We start from the raw sequence: 20,064 nt of genomic DNA on the forward strand, positions 1-20,064 counted from the left end.
CTCTTTAGGGTCTTTTGACCCTGGGGTCTTTAGGGTCTTTTAAGCTTTTGTATAAGCTCTGATTTAAAAGTTTAAAAGTGTGTGTTTATTTTTATGAATGGATACTTTTTTCTTCTGTTTTTCCTTTGTGGAGTTTTTATTATTTATATTTATTTTCAGGATTGTAGTTAAAGAGAAAAAAAAACCAAAACCTGGCATTTACTAGACTGGGGAGTGCTAAAAATTAACGACATCATCTTACTCAATTTTAGATGCCAAGCCCAGCTCAGGTTTATCATGAGTGGATAAATAGTGCCTTGGATTTTGGAAGTCTCATGATAGGGGGTAGTCCTGTGTCTGTTCTGTCTTTACTATCCCTAAGCATTAAGCCAAGCTCAGTTTAAGGCAGTGGTGCAGGTCATAGATCCTGGTGCCAGAGGTCTGTGTTCTAGTGTTTAAGTGGTTTTTTTTACTTGGTTTTGGTTTTACTTTTAAATAACTTTTACAGGTTACAAGAGTAACACATACGTATCATAGACAAACAGTTTGCACCCAGTACAACACAGAGGGCGTTACAAAACTCCCCTCCCAGTGCTGACACCTCGCAGAGCAAAATGGTTGTTTTTCAGAGAAATGAAGCTACTGCCATTTTTAGAACAGCTTCCTGTGGTCCAGAGTTGAGGGGCACGCCCACGTGTACAGTTGAGTGTCTGCACTGTGGAGATATCTGAGGGAGTCCAAGTGGCCGATGACTTTGACTTCCTTATTCGTAGTGTCCCGTCTGTGTTTGTAGTAGAAAGAGTGTAGGCTCTGAAGACGGCATCTTGCGGCCCTGGTGTTGATCTAGGCACTGGGAATGCCCTTGCCTTCTTGCAGCTTAAATTCAAAAGAACTGGCATGCAGATCAACAGGTTAATATTTATGTCGTTGGCTCGTTGTGAGATTAGATGCGAACGTCTACAGTGATGGGCATCTAGCAGATGTTGGATCAGAGCTCCCACCTCGCCAGATCGTGTAGACAGGACTAGACAGATGGTCTCTAAGACCACTGGAGAAAAAGTAAAGCAGCCCTTGCTCATGCTTCCCCTGAAGCAAGGTCACTCTCTGGTATATAAATTGCTTGTGGCCTAAGAGTTAACCAGAAGAGCAAACCGGCAACCCCCAGTGTGGACGGCCCGGTGCACGCTCATTAGCGTGTCATGTAGAAAGTAGGCTCTTCATAGCATCTCTGCACGGAGCACTTCACAGTTTCAGCTAATTTTATTAAAACTAAGTACAGTAGTTGTCATTCATAAATGCAATCTTGATTGTATGCTTTATTTCAGAATATAATGAAGTACAGAGTAGTGAAGTAGCTTTAAACAGTTACTGCAAAACCAAGGAACATAACCTTGAAATGCATCTCTAGTGATACTGAAAATACTTCATAGACAAGTGCAAGATGAAAATTAATGACTTAAAGAAATCATTGTATGCTTCCTTGATTACATCTGGTCTCTTTTTGAAGCCCTTTGGCAGCAGGTGAATTGTAATAAACTGCACTGAGTTTTAGAGAGCTGATTTTCAAAAAGTGATGCAAGCGTATGTGGCTCTGTGCTAAGGTGCCTTATTAAATAATACATAGGTACAAATAAAAATGTCCCTCTTAATCCCTCAATAACAAGAATCTGTTGCAAGCCTGCTCTGTGCCTGGTGCCATGGTGGGCACTATTAGGGTGTCGGGGGTGAGCAGGGGAGAGGATGGGGGCAAGATATGGGGGTGCGGCACACTGCCTGCTGCCAGGGAACTCAGTCTCAGTGGGGGAAAGAATAAATAAATGCCGAAGTGCTTTGGTTCTGGTTTAAAAGAAAGGAAGTAACCACAGATTTGATTGCTCTGCTACTCAGGGTTTGCCTCTCTGGTATGTTGCCAGGTCCCCAAGATGAAATACCAGGTAAGTATGTATTTGAGTCCAGTACTACAGTATGCATTCAGTTAGTATAAATTAGAGAGTAATTTTCAAAACAAATGACATGTGATATTTTTGTCTTCTTTAGGGCTCTGGAACTTCATCCATTCTCAATTAAACCTCTTCTTCGACGAGCAATGGCCTATGAAACTTTAGAGCAGTATCAGAAAGCCTATGTGGATTATAAAACAGTGTTGCAAATAGACTGTGGAATCCAGATAGCAAATGACAGTGTTAACAGGTAACCTGATCTGAGGCAGCTACCTCCAAGGTCTGGGTGTTATTTATAATGGGATTAGATTGTTTTTCTTTTGCTCCTTCAGGAACAGTGTCAGAGTGTATGTGTGTTCTTAGTTATTTACTTTACATGAGTCCCTTCTTTCACTCCATCCAAATCAAATAGTTCTCTCTTTCTAACTTAATTCCTTTTCTCTTTTCTTTTCTCTCTTCTCTTTTTTCCCTCATTCCTTTGCTTGCTTGCTTACTTCCTTCCTTTGATGTGAAAAAAAAAATGTAATTGAATTTATTGGAGTGACATTGGTTTGCAAAACCCATGCAGGTTTCAAGTGGACAATTCAATAAAACACCATCTGTATACTGCATTGTGCACCCATTGGCCTTTAACTTAATTTCTAAGTATCCCATAATACATTCTGAGTTGTCTTCTAAAACCTTTATATTTGTTTCCTCGTCTATTTATTGCTGTACAGTGAATATTCTTTTGTTGTTGTTGTTTTTAAGTAGCACAGGGTATAGCTCAAAAAGCACAATTTAACTTCATTATTTGTAAATATCTGGGGGGTTGGGAAGATGTTTTCAGTGATGTCATAACTCAGTACTAATTATAGGACAAGATCAATAAGTGTTGAGAAAACTGCCATTTTGACTCTTACAGGATTTGCAGATGTTTGTTGGTACCACATCTGTCAGTGCAAATATAGGGTCTGATACAAATAATTCCCCCCCTTTTATTATAAAATCTTTTATTATAAAATCATAAGCATTTAATTCTGTAATATAACAATATCACACTCAAACACACCATATGACATTTTAGGTGAAGTGTCCGAATTAAAACTATAAATTATTACACCCATATTATTACCCTACCAACCACACTCAAACAGGCCTTACTTCTGCCACACCTGTTGCTTCTCCTCAGGAGAATGAATGTCTTCACAAGCCTGCTAGATACTTGAGTTATAAGCCCTTTAAATAGACTCTCATCTAGGATTACTATCAATTTAATATAATGGTGAAATAACAAAGAATTTAGATCTAATTTATATTATGAACTATTTACTTCATGAGTGAGAATGGGAAGGTAAGAATTTCCAGATTTCATAAGTTGCTTTCAGATGAAATTTAAAAATTACTAGTTGGATAAAAGAACCTTAGCCCTAGCTGGGTAGCTCAGTTGGTTAGAGAATCATCCCGATACGCCAAGGTTGGGGGTATGATCCCTGGTCAAGAGACATACAAGAACCAACCAATTAATGTATAAATATGTGGTGCAACAAATTGATGTTTCTCTCTCTCTTTCTCTCCTTTCCTCTCAAATCATTTTTTAAAAAGGGCCTCATTCATTTTTTTTTAATTGAATGCTTCTTGTTGATGTATCACTATGTAAGATGAGAAGGCTTTGTCTGGTATTGCCTTATATATTTTTCTGTAAAATATCCAGTTTAAAAATGTCACTATTCTTTTCATGAATCCCATATTTATGCTTGCTTTTCCATCTAAGCAACAGCAGTTTTTTAAAAAATTTAAACACCTGTGCTTATTTTGTTTCTGTCTTCCGTTAATCATATTCCTCTCTTCCTCTCTAGGAATCTTATATGTTAAATTTCCCTGCATATACTTATTTACTCCCTGGCAGCACATCATCTCTTTTCAGCTGCTGCTTCCTTCCACTCTGCTGGTAATGCAAGTTTGCTTGACAAGTTCTTTTTTTCTAAAGCTGCTTTTTCTTTTGCCATTGTGGGTGGTTATACATTATTTTCAATTTTTTTTTACACTAAAATATAACCAAAGATCACTGTTGAAATTTCAGTTAATGAAACTGTAGGGAAATTATGGGTATTATATTTGTCTCTATATAAATATAAATATTTTTCACCCTAGAAGTACTACCGAGTTAACTGACTTAAATACATTCTACTAATTACTAGTAAACCTTCGGTCTTGAGGAGCACCTTTTTAAAACCAGATTTGTTCCAAACATATAATTCTGTTTTGTTTGTAAATAAAAGTATGATGTTTTTGTATGTTTAAAATGATGAGAAAGTGATAATCGGGGATGTTAATCTGAATTTTATAATGGCTATTACTGTTAGTAAATGTTATTAGTACAAGGGCCCTTCTACTAGACTCCAGGATCCTATTCTTTATGCATATGAAAATAAAATGAGTGGATAATTATAGAGATGAGAAAATACAAGGTAAGAGTATCTTAACCACATGTAAGTGTTTTAAGAAAAAGCAGCATTCCCTATGACAGCTAGTTTTAGCCCAGACTTGTACACCTGTCTGTAGTATATACAGTTTGGGCATGTAAATTCCCAAGTTCTTCTGAGTATTCTCAGGAATAATACATTCTCAAATTAGTTATATATAGTAGAATTAATTATATTAAGTGTTATGTGGGACATTTCTTCTAGGCCTCCTCAATTTTATTTTTATATTTCATCTTTTCAATTTTATTGATATATACATTTTTAAAAATTTAAACTTATTAGAAATGTTGCAATGTTTTTCTTTGGATACAAAAAGGATCTAAAGTTACATGGGCCTTTTTTTTTTTCCAAAAGTCCTCTTGAAGTCAGTTGTGGCTCAAGATTGTGTTTTCTACAGGGAAGTACACAAATGCATAGTATTTGTACACACAAATCTTAACTCTGGATAGGACCTTCAGTAATGTAAAATGCAAATTGGGTGATCAGTCGAAAAAACTCCTTTTCTTTTTAGGATAACAAGAATTTTAATGGATCTGGATGGACCCAGCTGGCGGGAGAAGCTGTCACCCATACCCTCTGTGCCCACCTCTGCGCAGCTGCGAACGTGGCGGCCGGCCGCAGAGACGCCCCCAGCCCAAGTGCAAGATTCCAGCAGCTGTCGCCCACCGGGCATCACAGGTGGGGGAGGCCTACGCTGCTTTCTTCTGAGCGCTGTTTTGAACCGCGTGTCTTTTCACAGTAAAGTAGCAGTGAGAGCATGAATTTAGGCATCAGATCTGGGATTAAGACCCTGTTTTCCGTCTTTCTAACTACAGAGTCTCAAGAACTTGCTTCACACTTCAGTGTCCTGGTGTATGTGAAAGAGGTTAATAGGAGTAACTATCTCATGGTGGTGTTCTCAGGAATAAATGGAGATGCATATAAAATACTTAGCACATGTTGACTATGTAAGATTATAGCAGCCTCCATAAAGTTGAAGTTCACATTATATGAACAATAAGAAGAATTAAGTAGCGAATGGTTCTCTAGTACACCAGTAAGACTGATGTGTTTGAAAAAAACAACACCCTACAACATAAATAGCTAGCAGGTACTTCCTTCTGCCTTATCAGGTTGTCAACATATTTGCGTTGCCATAGTACCTACATCATGGCTTTGTGCAGAGTGGTTAATAAATGTGACTGCACTCATCTTTTCTGCTTGATTTTTATTTTACTTATTTATTTTTTTAGAGGGGAAGGAAGAGAGAGAGAGGGAGAGAAACATCAATGTGTGGTTGCATTTCGCACACCCCTGGCCCACAACCCAGGCATGTGCCCTGATAGGGAATCAAACTGGCGACCCTTTGGTTCACAGGCTGGCACTCAGTCCACTGAGCCACACCAGCCAGGGCTCTGCTTTACAGCTGGCTGAGGGAGGCCGCATTTCTCCTGCCTATTAGGGACTCCTTGCGTGATCCCGGGTTGAGCTTCATCTTGCAGAAACCCTGAGGTCCTTGAGCTGTGATATCCCAATGTCTAGTGTTAGTCCTCCCATCCTCTTTATAGTCTTGAGAGAAGATGCAGGGAACGTCTGCCAAGGCTTTTAGATGATTTAGCAGTCCTGGGGAAGTCACGGAGATCTTTCATTTTCTAGAGTCTGTTATTAATGGAGCCTGGCACAAAGTATTTGCTTGATGAAGGGTAGCTATTTATTATTAATAAAGTACATATATTGTACTAACCATACTAGAGGTATATGATAGCAAACCATAAGTGAGTATAATCAACTTTTTCTGTTCATATTATGTTGATTATTAGTGAGAATGGATTAACAAAGGCTTACAAACATTGGAAGAATAGCTGGAGGAAAGTGTTGAGCAAATTGAGGGGGGAAATCCCCTGTAATTTTTTTTTAGGGCTTATATATGCCAGGATTCCTTGGGGGGGGGCGTCATTTGACCCCTTTGAAACTTGAAACGTTAGGCAGAAATATTCTGTTATTTGAAATTAAAAAAATGAAAAATTAATATTTATGTCATTAGTGCAGAGGGACAGAGAAGGTTATTATTTACATTCAAGTTTATAGTATAAATTCAGTAAGTCTCAAGATTTTTAGATCACAGAATTTAAAGGTATATTTTAAATTTTCGGTTAAGGATTTTTATTTTATATCAAGTTATTTCATAGGACAGAGTTACTACATAGATTTAAAACTTTAAATTTTAATACTTTATGTGTGTTGGAAAACTTTGGTTGCAAGTAATGGAAAATCTATTGACTTAAATTGTGAGGCATGGCTTTGGCTCGGGTACCTGAAAGGACCCAGGCGGGCCCCACAATCATGCACGCTCGTTAGGGTTCTGGCTTTGGCCGGAAACAGTGGAGCCATAGCAGATTTAGGCTTCATGTCTGCACATATCAATGTCCAAAGGGAGAGAAACACTGTTACTTTTGGTGGCAGTAATTTAAGAATGAGCAAATACGTTTCCCCAAAGCTGTAGCTGTTTTATCCTGTTGTTCTGTTAGCTTGAATTCTGTTGATTCTTATTCTGATGGGCCATGTGCCTGTTCCCTGAGCCACTCCCTATGATAAAGACACGCCTTGCCCTGTTGGCTTAGGCTCAGCGTCCCCTGGACAATCGGGGTGACCCGGAGAAGGGTGACAGCGGTGAGGTTCCCTCAGAGAGAGGGAAGAGGATCCTGAGCAGGGAGTCAGCCATGATCACTGCAAGACGATGGCTGATGATAGCAGTTGGGATGCTCTGATTGCAGATAACAAAACCCAGCTCTTAATGGTCCCTACCACGGAGAAGTCCACAGGAAGAGTAGCTGTGGCAACAGCTGGATTTAGGACTCAGACTTTCTCCTTTAGCTCTCTGTCTTGGCCTTTCTCTTGCTCCATTGGCCCCATTCTCAGACAACCTCTCCCTTCGTCTCTTACGATGGCAACATAGCTCCTCCGTTCGCTCTCATTCCACAGGAAAGAGCAAGAATTACCCTACCAGATGCTGCCACAGAAATCTGATTGTAGCTCACTGGCTCTCGTAGGCCCAGCCCTGACCAATTAGATTATTTTGGCCAAGGGAATATAATGTGCTGACCAAAAAAAAAAAACCCCAAAAAACAAAGATTACCCCAAAAGTAAAGCTGGGGGGTTTTCTTTAAACCACAGGAGAGGGAGGTGGAGGAGGTATGGTTTTCCAAAGAAATTTGGGGTACTGGACAAATGTCTCCTAAAGGCTTTAATGGATTCATTTGTTTACTTTTCATGAAATAGTTATTTAGCAAAACACTAGATTTTTAAAACAAGGGGAAGGGTCAAATCAAGGAACATTTATAAGGCCCCATGGACAAAGCCAAAGTGGGGAAGGACTGAGGGTGGGAGGTGGGGGTGGGTGGGGCAGGGGAAAGTGGTGGCAGGAAAATGGAGACAAATGGATTTGAACAACAACAACAAAAAACCACTAGATTTTTGTATCTGTAGCAGAGAAAAGGCATGCCAGTATGGATGAAATAATAGAACTACTTGTATTTTGTTTTCAAGTGTCATAATTGTATAATCACTTTTGTATATTAGCCAATTTATCTTTTTAATTGTACACAAAGTTTTGTTCCATTTGGACTAGAGTTCTGCATCGTATGGGGTCAGTAGAAGATTTACTTTTAGATGTATGTAAGATTTTGTAGAGTTGCTTGTACAAATACTTCCTCTTTTTTTTTATTTTTTGAATTTCATAGATGAAAATATGTTTCAGACTCTTAAAGAAGAAGGAAATCAGTGTGTAAAAGACAAAAACTATAAAGATGCTCTTAGTAAATACAGCGAATGCTTAAATATTAACAATAAGGAGTGTGCCATTTATACAAACAGGCAAGTTCTTTTTAACTCTCTAATTTCTTACGTTAATATTTTTGATTAAAAAATATAGGCAAATTAATTGTCAAAAATTTTTCCCATGGTTCTGAGAATGTATATAGGAAATTGTCTAAGAGGTGGGGGCCATCCCTAGAACTCGTGGGAGTCCTCGGGAGAGCGAAGGCATGCGGTGCGGCGAGCCGGGGGGCCTGGGTGGCTGCGTTATGCACAGGCCGCCGTTCTGGCTGGGGCTGCTCCTGCGACCCTGCCCGGCCGACTGGCCTTGCTGCAGCTACAGGCCCGGGCATCGTCCAGCTTGGCAGGAGCAGGAACACCTGCCTTTCAAATTAGTGTCTTACATGCCCTTTCCCTTGAAGTGTAAGGGAAGGGACCAGCATCTTTTGGCGTGCAGTAGGAATGGGCAGATTGTTCTAACATGCTGCTCGGGCGCCATCTTTTCCACATTTGGGTAAAAGATGGTTACCTAGGATATGGTCATCTGGGGAATCTGGGTGAGTACGTAGAGTCTGGAGTGACAAGGAAAAGTAAGTAACAGTTCCTGAAGAATAGGGACTCAGCATGAGTTTTTCTAGCTATATCAGATGAATTCTTTTTAACTGAACTTCTCACTGCTTGGTTTCTTATATGTTTTCCTCCGGTAATATATTTGCCAAAAAATGTGTCACTAACTCCAGCAGGTATTTCTCTACCCTTCTGTTCAGCCTCTGTGGAATTGAGCATTGATGGCCACTCAGTTTTCCCTGGAGACCATTGTCTCCCAGAGCAGGCAGAGCAGACAGCTCACCTGCCTGGTCCCCCTTGGTGTCCTTGGGGTTTCGTAGGTGTAGACCCTTTTTTGCTCTCTGTGCTCTCTGGCCATTTCACTGTTTCTGCGGGTCCATTTACCACCTTCCAGTTATGGCCTGTAAGTCTGTCTCTGAGTCTCGGACCTGAGCTCTCCCCACCCTTCTGCTCTCATGTCGGGTTACCCCCCTGACCTAGGATGCCTCCCTCTCCGAGTATATCAGACGCTCGATGTCCTACCTTCCTCCGTGGGAGCCTTTCTCCCCACTGTCACCATCACTTCCTGCTCGGGATGACCACTGTCTCTTCCAGATGTGTGCAACACCCTTCGCAGTGTTCCTGCGCAGTCTTGTTCCCTCTTCTCTCACCGAGTTGCAGCAAGAGTGATCTTCCTACACACAGTGAACATGTCGGCCCCTATTTAAAAACCCCTTGGGTTCAGCATGCAGCTCACCTTCCTTGCCATGATTTCAAGGCCCCTGGTGATCACGTGGGCCCACTCTTCTGGTCTCATCCCTGCTCTGCGGCCACATGGCACCTCTCTCACTCCATCAGGAACATCACGGTCTCTGTCACCATAGAACTATGCGCATACTGTGCCCTTGGCCTCTACTCTCCCTTACATCTAAGCTCTCGCCCCAGTGCCTTTGCTTTGGATAGTTCTCTTTGATAACCTGGGCTTCAACGTAAATGTAACTTCTTCCAGGAAGTCTTTTCTGACTGCTCCTCCCCTCTCCTCAGCTCCCCGGGTCAGATAAGATTCCCAGCTGTGTTCTCCCAGAGCATCCTATGCAGAAATTTTATGGTGTTTGCTTATTTTAATTGTTCTGTCTCTTCCTCAAGGCTGGAGCTGTGCTTTGTTTGCAGTTATATCCCCAAAGCTATAATTACTTAAGTTGCCAGAAAATGCCATAATTGAACTTAAGTGTTAAGTTTCATTTGAGATACTGCTGTGGTATAGAAATATACTTATTGAGCTATTTTCTGATTTTCTTAGCTGTCTAAATTTATAGGTTTGTTGTCTTTCCCTTTCATAATGCTGAGTTCCATTACATTATACCAGAGCCCTCTGTTACTTGAAGCTGTGCCAGTTTGAAGAGGCAAAACAGGACTGTGATCAGGCGCTTCAGATAGATAACGGGAACGTGAAAGCGTACTATAGACGAGCTCTTGCTCATAAAGGACTCAAGGTGAGGACATCTTCATTTTAATGTATCAAGTTCAGCTGTGAACAAATCCTGTGCTTTCCATGAAGATCCATCTTGGGATCGTGGAATGGGAGTGAGATTAGCTAACCAGTCCTAAAACCTTGGAATAGGCCTCAGATTTCCCCTCATTATAATGTGGAGCTAGATAATTTCCAAAATTATGATTTATTTCCTGATTTTAAAAGGAGTGTTGCTAGTTACAATTAAGTCCACTTTAAGGGATAGGAATGCTTTTTGACTGAATTACTTGAGGCCACCAGCAGTGCCATTGGATTTCTCCAGCGAAGGGTCAGCGTTGTCTGTGGGGTGGGAGGAAGGCATCAGGGTGGAAGATGGTGGAGGTGTATCAGAAATTGGGGAGCTCATAGAAATTTGGCCCTTAAACTTGTTGGTAGTCAGTATAAGACTATAGAAGGCATTCTTCTTTAAGAAAATCACACTTTCAAAGAAAGTGTTGTATAATTACACTTTTGTTTATGCTGAATGCCTGTTCACGTTTGTAGAAAATAACATCACAAGGAAAAATCAGAACATACAGAACAAAATGACTTTTTCTGAAATGGTTATTTTTTAAAAGTCAATTTGACTAAGGTCTAGATCCAATATAATGAAACTCACATATTGAAAGTGTGCAGGTCTTAGATCTTTTTTCTCTATAATGATTTTTTTAATTGACATATAATAGTAGTCTCAGGCATACAACATAATGCTTTGCTATATGTATGTGTTGCAAAATGGTCTTGACACTATGTCTTGTTAGCATCTGTCACCACACAGTTACAATTTTTTTCTTGTGATGAGAACTTCTAAGATCCACTCTCTTGGCAAGTATCAGATATATCTTACAGTATTATTAACCACAGTCACCATACTCTACATTACATCCTCATGACTTTTTATTGTATAATTGGAAGTTTGTACCTTTTGAGCACCTTCACCCATTTTGCTCATTCTCTATCCCCCAGCTCACCAATTTGGCGGCCACCAATCTGTTCTCTGCATCTATGAGTTCAGGTCTTTTTGTTTGTTGGTTTAGATACCACCTATAAGTGAGGTCATATGATAATTGTATTTCTCTGTCTGGCTTGTTTCCCGTAGCATAATGCCCTCAAGGTCCATCCATGTTGTCACAAATAACAGGATTGCCTTCTTTTTTGTGGCTGAATAATATTCCAGTGCATATATGTACATTTTCTTTATCCATTCTTCCATTGATGGACATTTAGGTTGCTTCCGTGTCTTGGCTATTGTAAATAATGCTGCAATGAACGTCTTTTTGTGTTAGTGTTTTGGTTTTCTTTGGATATATACTCACAGGTGGGATCGCTAGGTCCTAAGGCAATTCTGTTTTTAATTTTGAGGAACCTCCATACTACTTTCCATAGTAGGTACACCAATTTACATTCTCAACAGCGCACAAGGGCTCTCTTTTCTCCACATCCTTGTCAACACTTGTTATTATTTGTCTTTTTGATAAAAGCCATTCTAACAAGTGTGAAGCAATATCTTGTGGTTTTGATTTTCATTCCCCTGATGATTTGTGTATCAAGCACCTTTTCATATACCTGTTGCCCATATCATCTTTGGAAAGATGACTATTCAGTTCCTCAGCCCATCTTTTAATCAGATTGTTCTTTTGAGATTGAGTTGTATGAGTTCTTTATATATTTTGAATATTATAAATATTCAGATATGAATATTTATAATCTCTTATCAGATATGATTTACTAATATTTTCTCCTACTCAGTACATTGCCTTTTCACTTTGTTAATGGTTTTCTTTGGCATACAGAAACTTTGTAGTTTTATATAGTCCCACTTTCTGTATTTTGCTTTTGTGGCCTTTGGTTCTGGTGTCAAATCCAAAAAAATCAACGCCAAGAACTTGCGGCCTGTTTTCTTCTGGTTTTATGGTTCCTATAATGGTCCTTATGGTCCCAAAAATTCCAAGGAATTTTTTACTCCTTTCTTATAAGTTAATTCACCATATATGTGAGGGTTTATTTCTAGGCTCTGTTCTTTTTCTCTGATATGTCTCTGTGTATCCCCGATATGGTACTGGTTTAATTGCTATAACTTTGTAATATAGTTTAAAATCAGGAAGTGTGACATCTCCAGCTTTGTTCTTCTTTTTCAATATTGCTTTGGCTATTTGGGGTGTTTTGTGGTTCCATACAAATTTTAGGGTTTTCCTATTTCTGTGAAAAATGCCATTGGAATTTTGATAGGGATTGCATTGAATCTGTAGATTGCTTTGGGTAGTGTGGACATTTTAAAAATAAGTTTTTTATATCCTCACCTGAGGATATGTTTATTGATTTTAGAGAAAGAGAGGGAGGGAGGGAGAGAGAGAGAAACATTGATGTCAGAGAGAAGCATGGATCAGTGGCCTCCTGTACATGCCCCAACTGGGGATGGAACTCGCAACCTAGGTATGAGCCCTGACCAGGAATTGAACCTGCAATCTTTTTTGGTGCACAGGATGACGCTCCAACCAACCCAGCCACCTGGCCTGGGCAAAATTAACTCAACTTTTATTGACCTTAGTGAGTTTGGGTGCATGGTGGTGGATCTGCATGACTCATGAGTTTATATATGTCCACACTCTTCCAGCAGCTTTACCTCATTCTGGCTGCCTGACTCTGAATTTGTTTACCTGACGGACTAAAAGTCAGAAGACATACTTAACGAACGACCAGAATTTTATACTTCCATGGAATGAATTCTAGAAATTGTATTATAATGCAGAAAGATAATCCCATATTTGAGTAATCCTATCCCACTGAATTATGAGGCCAGCATCTTAGTTTTCTGGTTTGACTTCTTACAGTTTGACTTATGTACCTGTCATTTGAGTTATGTGCCAAGTGAGTTTAATTGCAGGATCTGCAAAGGCTGTGGCTGTTTATACTTGCATCCCTCATGCCAGGACCTGCTTCCTCAGGTGACGGACACGAGGAGGTAGTACAGGGGCCCACAGTGGCCTGCACCCTGCCTTGAGCTGTCTGTGGACCACTCTGCTTTCTTGGATCTTTGGTTTTTTCTCCAGCTGGCTTTAATTTTTTTTTTCTGTGTGCTGGTTTGGCAAATACAGAGCTTCCCTTAATGTACAGTTGTTCCTCACAAGAAGAGATAACTGAACATTTCCTGTTGCTTACAACTTGTTTCTTTGATTGAGTGTCACCTATGTGCTAGGTTTGGGGAGCATAGAGGTGACATGATTCCTGCCTTGTGGGGTTTACAGCCAACTGGGGATGCTACAAGACCAAGGTCTCAAAAAGAGTAAGATCTTATAAAATAATTACTGTGATTAGAGTTTAAGCACATCTATTAGTAGTAAATGTTATCATAAACCCATGTAATTATACTTCATCGTTTTTTTAAGGCCTGATGAGGTCAATAGTAACTTTTAACGTCCATGTCCATTTTTCTGCCAGAGCCACACCTTTCTCTTTGTTTAGCTTTCCTTCCTCCCTCCACTCCGCACAGCCGGTTCCTCTGCAGGCCTTGTACTCTCTGACAGCCATGTCAAAGGGACACTCCTTAGCCCTCCTTAGGAGCCATCTCAAGCTTTGGTTTTCTTAATTGCTTCAATGACAGTCCATACTAATTTTATTTCATCATTTGTTTACTTGCCTTTTATTGTTTCCCTTCATAAGATGTATGCTTCCATTATGGCGGGACCACAGCTGTTCTTTCTCCCACGCCGTTCCCCGTTCCTGGCCCACGGGTGTGGTCGTGGCCACCGGCTAGGTGGATGGACCTCGCCTGCCCGCTCTGGGGGCCTGGCAGGCTGGCCCCGTGTCTCCCACTGCCTCCCCCGCTTGATGCCATCCCTACTCCTCCTGCTCTGCCCTCTTGTCACACTTGCCTGCCTCTGGTTTAACATTTATCAAGTGTATTTCCTGTTTTCTTAAGTCTCTTTCAACCAAACAAGATTGCTCTTCAAGCACCGACTTTTCTGGAATGGATGGAGAAATCGTACTGACGTTTGTGGCGTTGGACTTCCATTTCCAAGGCTGTAGCTCACAAAGCTCGATTTTCGGTCCTCTGGCTTGAGCTCCACAGCCACAGTACCATTCACGCCTGGCCCTTGCTGCCTTGGTCATCCCAAAGATGATCGTTCTGTGCCTCAGTTTCTTCATCTTTAAAATGGAGACCATAAAAGTTAGTATTTTAGAGGGCTGTTGTGAGAGTAAAATACTACTACTTGTGAAGGGATGAGAGCCGTAAGAATCGGCTGTAATTACTCCCTCACCTTGCCCTGCTGCCCCACTTCCTTGCCTTTTAGTATGGTCCCCACCTACAACACGTAGGATAGAAATGCAATGCTATTTCTTTTTTTTTTTGTAACAGTTTGCTCTTGTGCTGTTGTGACACAGTGGTGTGTAGAGATTTGTTACTCATTGTACATAATGTACTACAGTTTGTAAATAGGTTTACCTTTTCCTTTTTATAAATTAGAGAAGACTTAAGGTCATGTCTTTAAACTCATCACTCCATCACTCTTGTTCTGGTGTGTTGCTGGGGGGAGCGGGAGGAGATGTAGCGTTACAGCTAGTCCTTCCTGATTGTCCCATAACACTGGCTTCTCTGTCCTCTGCCTCAGTCTACATTGTATGCTGTTACTGATAGATCATGAATACGCAGAGGGGTTACTCAGTGTTGAAATTCTTCGCCTCCTCACAAAACTAATTTTGGATTAAAACATGGGTCCAGTCTATAATTCTAGAATATGGCCTATCACAATGCGCTGACTTTGTGGTTTATGGCTCTGCTACTAGATTCCATGCTGTGTTTTGTTAAGCTTGGATTTCTTTTCTTTCTCCTTGACCTCTTCAATATATTGTCTGACTCTTTTTGGAAGAATAAATGTCAACTCTAGTCTATGTGAACAGTATAAAACTTTGAAAGGTTTTATGGAACAAGATAATGTGTTAACAACTAACATTTGCATAGTCCTTTATAAGTTTAAGCCACTCCTATTATTTTAATTCATTTATTACTTGATACAGCCCTGTGAAAACTAGAATAGAGAAACTTTTGTTATTCTTATTTTAAAGATAAGAAAAACTGAAGCTCAGAAAGATAAACTGGGGTCTGGTTTAAGTTTCACTGCTAGTAGGGTGTTCATTATTTCGTTTATTTAGCAGACAACAAATGCGCACCATGTGTTAGACACCGTGAAGGTTATGGTGATACAGAATTTAACTTGAGTCTTCTAAGTCCAGAGTCTGTGTCCTGCCTCTTTATTTTTTTTAAGATTTTGTTTATTCATTTTTAGAGAGAGGGGAAAAGAGGAAGAAAGAGAGGGAGAGAAACATCAATGTGTGGTTGCATTTTGTGTGCCCGCTGCTGGGGACCTTGCCTGCAACCCAGGCATGTGCCCTATACGGGGAATTGAACCGGCAATCCTTTGACTTGCAGGCTGGCGCTCAATCCACTGAGCCACACCAGCCAGGGCTGTGTCCTGTCTTTTCAAAAGGATGTTTGCCATGTGTGGGTTATATAATATTCTAGCCCAGGTGTTGCAGCACAGGCCCAACTTTCTAATCGTGGTCCTAACGGAAACACACCGCATCACTCCGAGCATTCTCACTCCCGCTTTTCTAGTCTGTGCCCCTTCTCTGTTACCTATGACAGTTGTTCTCCCTCCCTGCCTTTCTACTTTCAGGATTATGAGAAAAGTTTAAATGATCTCAATAAAGTTCTCCTACTAGACTCAAATATTGTTGAGGCAAAGATGGAACTGGAAGAGGTAACCAGATTCCTTAATGTGAAGGATAAAACAGCATCATTCAACAAAGAAAAGGAGAGAAGGAAAATTGAGATTCAAGAGGTATTTGTATTTTATTATCTTTGAAAGTACTTTTGGGGGATTGTTTATCGGATTCTAAGGTCATATTCCTATGAGTTCTACAAAAATTTTTTAAATTTTGTGTTTTTATTGTGATGCTCAATGAAGAAATTTTAACCAATTATAAAGACAGACTTTCCCTTTGCCATGATGATTAGCCCTTGTGTTTTGCCAGTTGGGTCCATGGATGGCACTGGGAGTCTGTATTAGGCCCTTCTGTTCTTTGCCCTACCCCCCACCCCCAGCTGGCCCGTGTTTCGTATTGCTCCCACTCCAGACTGCTCTGGGAGATTGAGCTTTGCTTCACGGTAAACCTGGAAAATCCTGACAGGACTGATTTTGTTTCAAAGGCCCTACAAGCCACACCGCATAGAGATTTTCCAGTTTGATTCAGACCCTTTAGCACTTGGAGACAAGACTGGCTTCGTCAGAGATCTTGGACTGCCCCGGATTCAAACCTGCCTTTCCGGTTTCAGATAACTCAGTGTCTTGCGCAGGAGCTTTCTGCTTGGCCTTTAGTGAAGAATGTCAGTCATGAATTCTTCTGTGTTCATGAATACTAATTATCATCTCATTTATCATATTACATTTCTACTTTAGAGTTAGAAGCTAAAATGCGAGAGGCTAGGAAGTGTTTATCCTCTAAAAAGGGAAGAAAAACTGTTTTCAGAAAATTGAAAAATATAAGTTTACTTCTATTAAACATAAATAAGTAAATTTAAAAGTTATGAAAAAGAGAGAAAGTTGTTGAAGGTCTTTTATATAGTAGCTCCATTCATGGAAAATTGTAAATAACAATTTTCATTTTCAATGTTAAAAATATTTTAAACCTAAAAAATACTTCCATGAATGAATACTAACCTTAAAACTTGCCCCACAAAGATTTTATGATTTATTACAAATTATACATTTTTCACTTAGAACTTGACTCAAATACAGTAAACTCACACTTCTCCGGTCCTTCCCATTTTAAGAAATGTAACTTGGGGTGTGTGCAGTGGCTGGTGAGTGTGTCCCAGTGTCGTTTTTCCCACATGCAGGTAAGCGAAGGCCATGACGGGCCGGCAGGGCCCTCCGAGGAGGGGAGCGCCGGCTACGGTGCTTCAGAGCAGGGCACCCGCCGCGGCCCACCGGGCTGCCGTGCAAGACTGCCCATCACCAAGCCCAGCAATGCCTATGAATTTGGTCAGGTCATCAACGCTATCAGCACCAGGAAAGATGCAGAAGCCTGTGCACACCTTTTAGCCATCACGGAACCGAAAGATTTGCCAACGTTGTTGAGTAACAAACTGGAAGGGGATATGTTCTTCCTCCTCATTCAGTCTCTGAAAAATGATCTTATTGATAAAGATCCCTCATTGGTATATCAACATCTTTTATATCTGAGTAAAGCAGAGAGGTTTAAGGTAAGCAACAAAGTATCTTTAGTAAAAGATAATTGATTTCTTTTCAGGCTTTCTGTAACTTTAAAATGTTAATGTTTTAGCTAGTACAATTTTTCTCTTTCTTTCAGATGATGTTGACACTAATTAGCAAGGGCCAAAAGGAGCAACTTGAACAGCTTTTTGGTGACCTCGCAGATACCCCAAACAAGCATTTTACTTTAGAAGATGTACAAGCCCTGAAAAGGCAGTATGAGCTATAAATCACAAACATAGTCTGGTTTCTTCCATGCATATGTGCGCTCCCGTAAGGCTGGTGAGATGGTATTGTAATGTAGTTGCACAGATAAAACCTTGTTTAGAAAAGATCCCTGGGTCTGGACTATAAATATTTTACTTATTTTTTATACACAGAACATGTATATTCTACAGTCTGCTTTTTATTAGTTGTAAATATTTTCTTATGTACCAGAGTTAACATCTTATATTTAATAAGTATTTTTGGAACTTCTTAAGATGCATTTTAATTTATATCATACATTGTCTTTTAATAACTTGTTAAAAATTTGAGTTAAATTACATTTCTTTGGGCTTTGAAGGAGTCCACTTAAGTTTGACAGAAATGTATTCCTTTAAAATGAATTTTTAAAAGTGAAAATCATTAACAGCAGTTATTACATCACCTTTATTTCCTGCTAACATATGTAAATCCCATTTTATACTACTTGTGTATTATAGTCTGCTGAGATAAAATGCAGTACCTAAATCCATAACATGAAATGGTTATAAATAAATTGTGATGATCAATTTAGAGCTTATTTTTTTCTAATATGGATGCATTGCCTAAGAAGTAAGAACAAAAATTGCCAAAAATTTCTACCACTTTTTACTAGACTTTTAGAAAGCTACTTTCCCTTATAAATTGTTTATATAAGCAGTAACAAAGCGACATATATAAAAGCAAACTAAGCCTTTACTTCTATTTGAATTGTTACACCCATATTTTTCCCAAATATTTAAATGTCCTCTTCCTCTCTTTTCATACCTTTTTTAAGTATGACCATATTTATTCCCTTAATATAAAAGGGAAAGTGAAGAACTCATCATATTGAAGCTCTTTTGTTTACTGAGTTAGAGAAAAGGTCTTTCTTAAAACATTTGGGGTCCTATCAGTATACCATAAAATTTATTCCTATAATCTTTAGTCAGTTCTCTTTTTCTGGAACATTTTCTTGTTCTTTAGAAAAGATGAAAGATGAATATAACTTATTTTCATTCTCATTGTGTTATCTAATTTTTTATAATTATAATATTTTAAGTATCATTGTGGCTACATGGTACCTTTCAAAGTATGCCATTTTTCTTTTAAACTCTTCTTTGTTCATGAATGAAAATCTACTGTAATAGTATTTAATTCTAGTCTTTCAGCGAACAAAATAGTTTCCTCCTTTTTAACACTATTAAATTTTTGTAAAAGTAAATGATGGAGTGTGTTAGAAGCTTTAGAGACAAGACATGAAAAGGAAACGCTCTCTTGTTGCCAGTTAACTACTCAGCACCTAGCTGCGTGGGGCTAAGCTGTCCGCTGGCCGAGGAGGTGGAAAGCCGTGGGTAAACCCCTGTTTATCCCAGTTGTGTGGGTTGCAACTAGAGAAATCCTTTTCTCTCCAGCAGCACCCAGAGTGCTGTGGCAGCACGTCGTTACTGAGGGGAGGGAAGAGAAAGTGAAAGACACAGAGGAGAATATCAAGGCGTATGAAAATATCAAGTGGTCCTTCTGACTACTTGAGGACGTCATTGGGAAATCTGCCCACAGCCTCTGGAGTATTCCTCTCAATCTCCCCACCAGGTCTGTGGGTACCTCCAACACCCCAAATGCTACACCTACACCCTCTCCCACTGTGGTCAGACCTTTGTATATGCTCCTGAGTGCGGTAGCAAAAGCGGATCCAATAATCAGAGTGTTCTCAGAAAAAAACACCAGGATCTGTGAGCAAGAGAGAAACCATAAACTGGAGATATAGCACCACTTTCTGGAAAACAAAAGAGGTTTCCAGCAGCCGGGCCAGCGAGTTACAAGAAAAGATATGAAAGATTAAGTATTCTGCCACAAGAGGGAGTGATTAAAAGAGGAACAAATCTTCCCATTCAAAACTAAGGAAGCCTTGATGTAGCAACACCAACACTCACAATCTGTGTCCTATCTGAAGACAACCAGTAAAGATTTAAGGAGATGCCTGTTGCCCCAAATGTGATAACAGCAACACAAAAATACAAGGAACATGAAAAATCAGGAAAACATCACTCCCAAAAGGTAATTTCTCCACCAACCAAGCTCAAAGCCACTTAACACTGTAATCTAGCTAATAAAGAATTCAGAATACAGTATTTTCCCACCAGTTTTGCTTTTTTCATTTTCAGTTATGAAATACTAAGTGGAAAATTCCAGAAATAAACATTGATGTTTCATATTGTGCCCGGTCCTGAGTAGTGTGATGAAACCTCATGCCATCCTCGTCCATCCTGCCTGGGTTGTGTGTCATCCCTATGTCCATTGCTGCCATGCTGTATGGCTCTCAGATTGAGTTTAGC

At 39.8% G+C, this 20,064-nt stretch overlaps 1 protein-coding gene across 1 annotated transcript in view; it reads left to right on the forward strand.

The window, feature by feature from the left end:
• SPAG1 (sperm associated antigen 1) overlaps positions 1-17,985 on the forward strand; it is a 46,258-nt gene extending 28,273 nt beyond the window's left edge. The window contains exons 12-18 of the mRNA XM_054590063.1: positions 2,017-2,169; positions 4,896-5,062; positions 8,104-8,236; positions 10,089-10,215; positions 15,908-16,072; positions 17,131-17,496; positions 17,604-17,985. Coding sequence (XP_054446038.1) covers positions 2,017-2,169; positions 4,896-5,062; positions 8,104-8,236; positions 10,089-10,215; positions 15,908-16,072; positions 17,131-17,496; positions 17,604-17,735 — 1,243 coding nt within the window. The 3' untranslated portion in view covers positions 17,736-17,985. The remainder of the gene's footprint in view (positions 1-2,016; positions 2,170-4,895; positions 5,063-8,103; positions 8,237-10,088; positions 10,216-15,907; positions 16,073-17,130; positions 17,497-17,603) is intronic.
• The last annotated feature ends 2,079 nt before the right edge of the window (positions 17,986-20,064 follow it).

Source organism: Pteronotus mesoamericanus, unplaced genomic scaffold, assembly GCF_021234165.1.
Source record: "Pteronotus mesoamericanus isolate MK-2021 breed Mesoamerican mustached bat unplaced genomic scaffold, CSHL_Meso_final scaffold_174, whole genome shotgun sequence".
NCBI classification, from domain to species: domain Eukaryota; kingdom Metazoa; phylum Chordata; class Mammalia; order Chiroptera; family Mormoopidae; genus Pteronotus; species Pteronotus mesoamericanus.